Source organism: Urocitellus parryii, chromosome 5 (genome assembly GCF_045843805.1).
Source record: "Urocitellus parryii isolate mUroPar1 chromosome 5, mUroPar1.hap1, whole genome shotgun sequence".
In the NCBI taxonomy this organism is placed as follows: Eukaryota; Metazoa; Chordata; class Mammalia; order Rodentia; family Sciuridae; genus Urocitellus; species Urocitellus parryii.
The window spans coordinates 59,605,757-59,609,296 of NC_135535.1; the positions used below are offsets into that span (position 1 = coordinate 59,605,757).

The window sequence follows — 3,540 nt, forward strand, 5'->3', positions numbered from 1 at the left end:
TAATCTCTGGGGCCTGCGATTATTGAAGAAACCATTCTGAATAAAGGAAACTTAAAAGAAGGCAAAATAAATTGTTTGATTTTGGTTTTTATATTATAAGAGAAAAATGTTTCTGGGAGAACATGAGTTTGATGAGTCTACCAAATTGGAAGAAGCCATGTTTGTCATTTTCATGAACAGTGCTCACAGTTATTCAGATTTAAATGTAAGTAAGCCTCAGCAAACATCAATAGGCTATCAGTTCTTTGAGAGAAATACAATCCGTTTTACTGTGTCTTTGAAAGCTGCTTTTACTTGTTTGTTTCGAAGTGTATAGATGAAAGGGTTAAGCAAAGGGGCAACTGAAGTAGTGAGGATGGACACCACCTTGTTAATGGCCACTCCTTCCTTTGCTGAAGGCTTGCCATAGATGAAGATGCAGCTGCCATAGGTGATGGAAACCACAATCATGTGGGAGGAGCAGGTGGAAAAGGCCTTTTTCCTTTGTTGGGCAGAAGGAAATTTTAGAATGGTCTTGATGATGTATGTGTAGGAGAGAGTGACACACACCAAGGTAATACTTAGTGTCAGTATGGCAGAAGTCAAGACTATTTTCTCTAAAAACACTGTGTCTGAGCAGGTTATCTGTAGAAGGGGAGATGCATCACAGCCAAAGTGATCAATCTCATTTGAGTCACAGAATTGTAGCTGGAGGCCTAAGCCAAGGGGTGGGAGGATGATCAGCAGGCCAGCAAACCAACAGCTGAGGACAAGTATAACACAGACTCTGTTGCTCATGATGGTTGTGTAGTGCAGGGGCTTACAGATGGCCACATAGCGGTCATAGGACATTGCAGCCAGGAGAAAAAATTCTGTTGCTGCAAACAGGACAATAAAAAATAACTGGGTGAAACAAGCATTGTAAGTAACAGTGTTGTCGCCAGTTGTCATGCTGTACAGGAATCTGGGAATACAAACAGTGGTGAATGAGACTTCCAGGAAAGAGAAATTTCGGAGGAAAAAATACATGGGAGTTTTAAGATGAGAATCCAAAAGTGTGAGTGTGATAATGGTGAGGTTCCCAGCCACACTCAACATGTAAGTGAGAAACAAAAATATGAAAATTAGAACTTGTAGTTTTGGATCATCTGTCAATCCCAGCAGGATGAATGTTGTTATTGCTGTATGATTTCTCATCCCTGCCTTGTGCCAAGTCACAAGCGAGTGGACCTGAAGAGAGGTGTCAAAAGAAGCCAGCATTGGAGCCTGACTGGAGACATCCCAGCCAGATAGCTCAGTGTACTTAATATTTCTTTACCTGATAATCAATTACCGTATCGAACACACCCATACCATTGACATCTTACAAGATGGTTTTTATAGAAAACTTTGAATATAGAACTTATGCTTGTACTGCATCAGTAATAATGTCAAATAAAAACCAAACAAAACATAAATCATATGTGCAGAATGCAGTTTATTAACAATATTGCCTTCAGGTGATACTCTATGTGTTCTTATTCTGGAAGAACTATGACAATTTTGGACTTCCCTTCTCTCATCTTCACCTTTCTTTGGCTTCCACTGACATACTGTAATGTTATATTTTTAAAATCAAGGAGGATCTGTTAATTAACATTTTATGTTGATCACTTAAAGTTGTTGTAATGAATTTTAACAGCAGTACATTCATTTTAGAGTTTTTTTTTTGTTCAATTGTCTCTGAATAAGGTGAAAAATTTAGAACATAAAGGTGCACCTTAGCTTTTTTGTTTTTATACTTTATGAATGAAAATTATTTCTTTTTATGAGTTCATTTTATTATACACAGTATTAGTGAAACATTATATTGGGCTTCATTTTAATATAATTATATAAGCATGGAATGTAATTTTCTATTATTCAGTCCTCACTACTTCCCCTTTCCCTTCTATTTATTTAGAATTTTTATATTTATGCCTTCTGGATATACATGAAGGTGCAATTGGTTAGGGCATATTCATAGATGTACATAGGAAAGTGTGTATATTTATTCTTCCCTTCTTTCCCCTTCCCCTTCCTCTTCCTTGATCCCTTTACTCTACTCCACTGATCTCTCTTCTATAGTGAAAAGAATTTCTAGCCAGTTTTGAGACTCTTAGGCATTGTGTTTCCTGAACCTTCGAAGTGGTATAAAGAACCCTTTTCTGGAACCTGAGCATGACCGTGATTGAGTCCTGCTGTGGTGTTGGTCAAGGACAGAGCCCAGGAGGAGAGATCTGTGGTGTTGCTTTCTTTGCAGCCTGGTCCACCCAGTCTTCTTAGTGCCACTCAGTCACCTGAGTCTGTCTGTGACCCCTTTTTTGTATGATTCCTGCTGTTTCTGTCCAATCATTCTCCCTGCTAATTTACCAACTGTCTTCCTAATCTTGTTTATGTTCTCTGGGTTTTTGGTAATGTAACTAGTTCAGGCAACATCTAGGAACAGATGGACTCTAACAAACTCATTTTTGTAAACAAATAATAAAAGGTCCCTACCTTTCTCTTTGGCCTTTATGTCTGTCACTTTATTTCAGCACTTCCCAGAAGTTTCAAGCCTCCTTGTACACTAATTGATGTATTTTCAGGAACCAGGTTAGATATGAGCTCAGGGAATTCTGCTTCAATTTGTATCCAAACTTAAACCCTCATTTCAGTTCTGTATTTTAAGCAGCTGTTTTCAGATATGCAACTTGTAAAAGAGAATATTATAAATTCATTATCAGCAGTGTGTATGTATTTAATAACTTAAAAGTTATAAAATGTTATTATAAAATATGACATTATAAAATATGTCTGTTAGAAGGGGGATTGTTAAATTTTCAATTTTAGATACAGCTCACAATTTATAGAAAAAAATCCTACAAACTTTTGTATAAAAGAGGAAGAAACTAAGTTTTTAATTGTTTAAACAACTGCTTCATTTGCACCCAATATTTATGGTCCATTTGAGAATCAACCACAAGGTTCTTATATTTATTACTGCCCAATAAAACAATCAATATTCTTTCATTCAAATAAACATTCAGTAATTACTTATGATATATAGAGCATTATATCAGATACTCACCTATAGGTTCACCTATGAAAAAGTTGCTCCCTAAAGAAGATTTGAGGTCACCAGTAGAAGATACTGTTTCATATTAACACATTTTCATTGACATGGTAACACAAGATAACAGCAGAAATGTAATTTTGTGTTGAAACAGTAACTATTTCATGCTTCTTCTTTGACAATTATTCTTAGTTATACTAGTACCTATCCATAATTTCCTATATCAAATCAGATACAACAGGCTCTGTACAAAATTTGGCAGTCCCAGGTGTCACCATAAGAAGGACACATGGCTCAGGGTACACAGATATGATTTTAGAACAAGAAAAACTGCATGGGAGAAATAATTCATCTGAGAGATGGTATTGTACCGTCAGGGCCCCTGCAAATACAAGGTGATAGACCAGGTTTATTTATTCACACTGAATTACCCCAGTTCCCCTTCCTCTGTTCTCTCCCATGTATTCTTAGTCACTTTGGTGATTGGA

At 36.6% G+C, this 3,540-nt stretch overlaps 1 protein-coding gene across 1 annotated transcript; it reads right to left on the reverse strand.

The window, feature by feature from the left end:
- Window positions 1-237: 237 nt before the first annotated feature.
- Window positions 238-1,176, reverse strand: LOC113189549 (olfactory receptor 6C2-like). The gene has a single exon (XM_026398390.2). The coding sequence runs from the start codon at window positions 1,174-1,176 to the stop codon at window positions 238-240; it is 939 nt and encodes a 312-aa protein (XP_026254175.2).
- Between the last annotated feature and the right edge of the window lie 2,364 nt (window positions 1,177-3,540).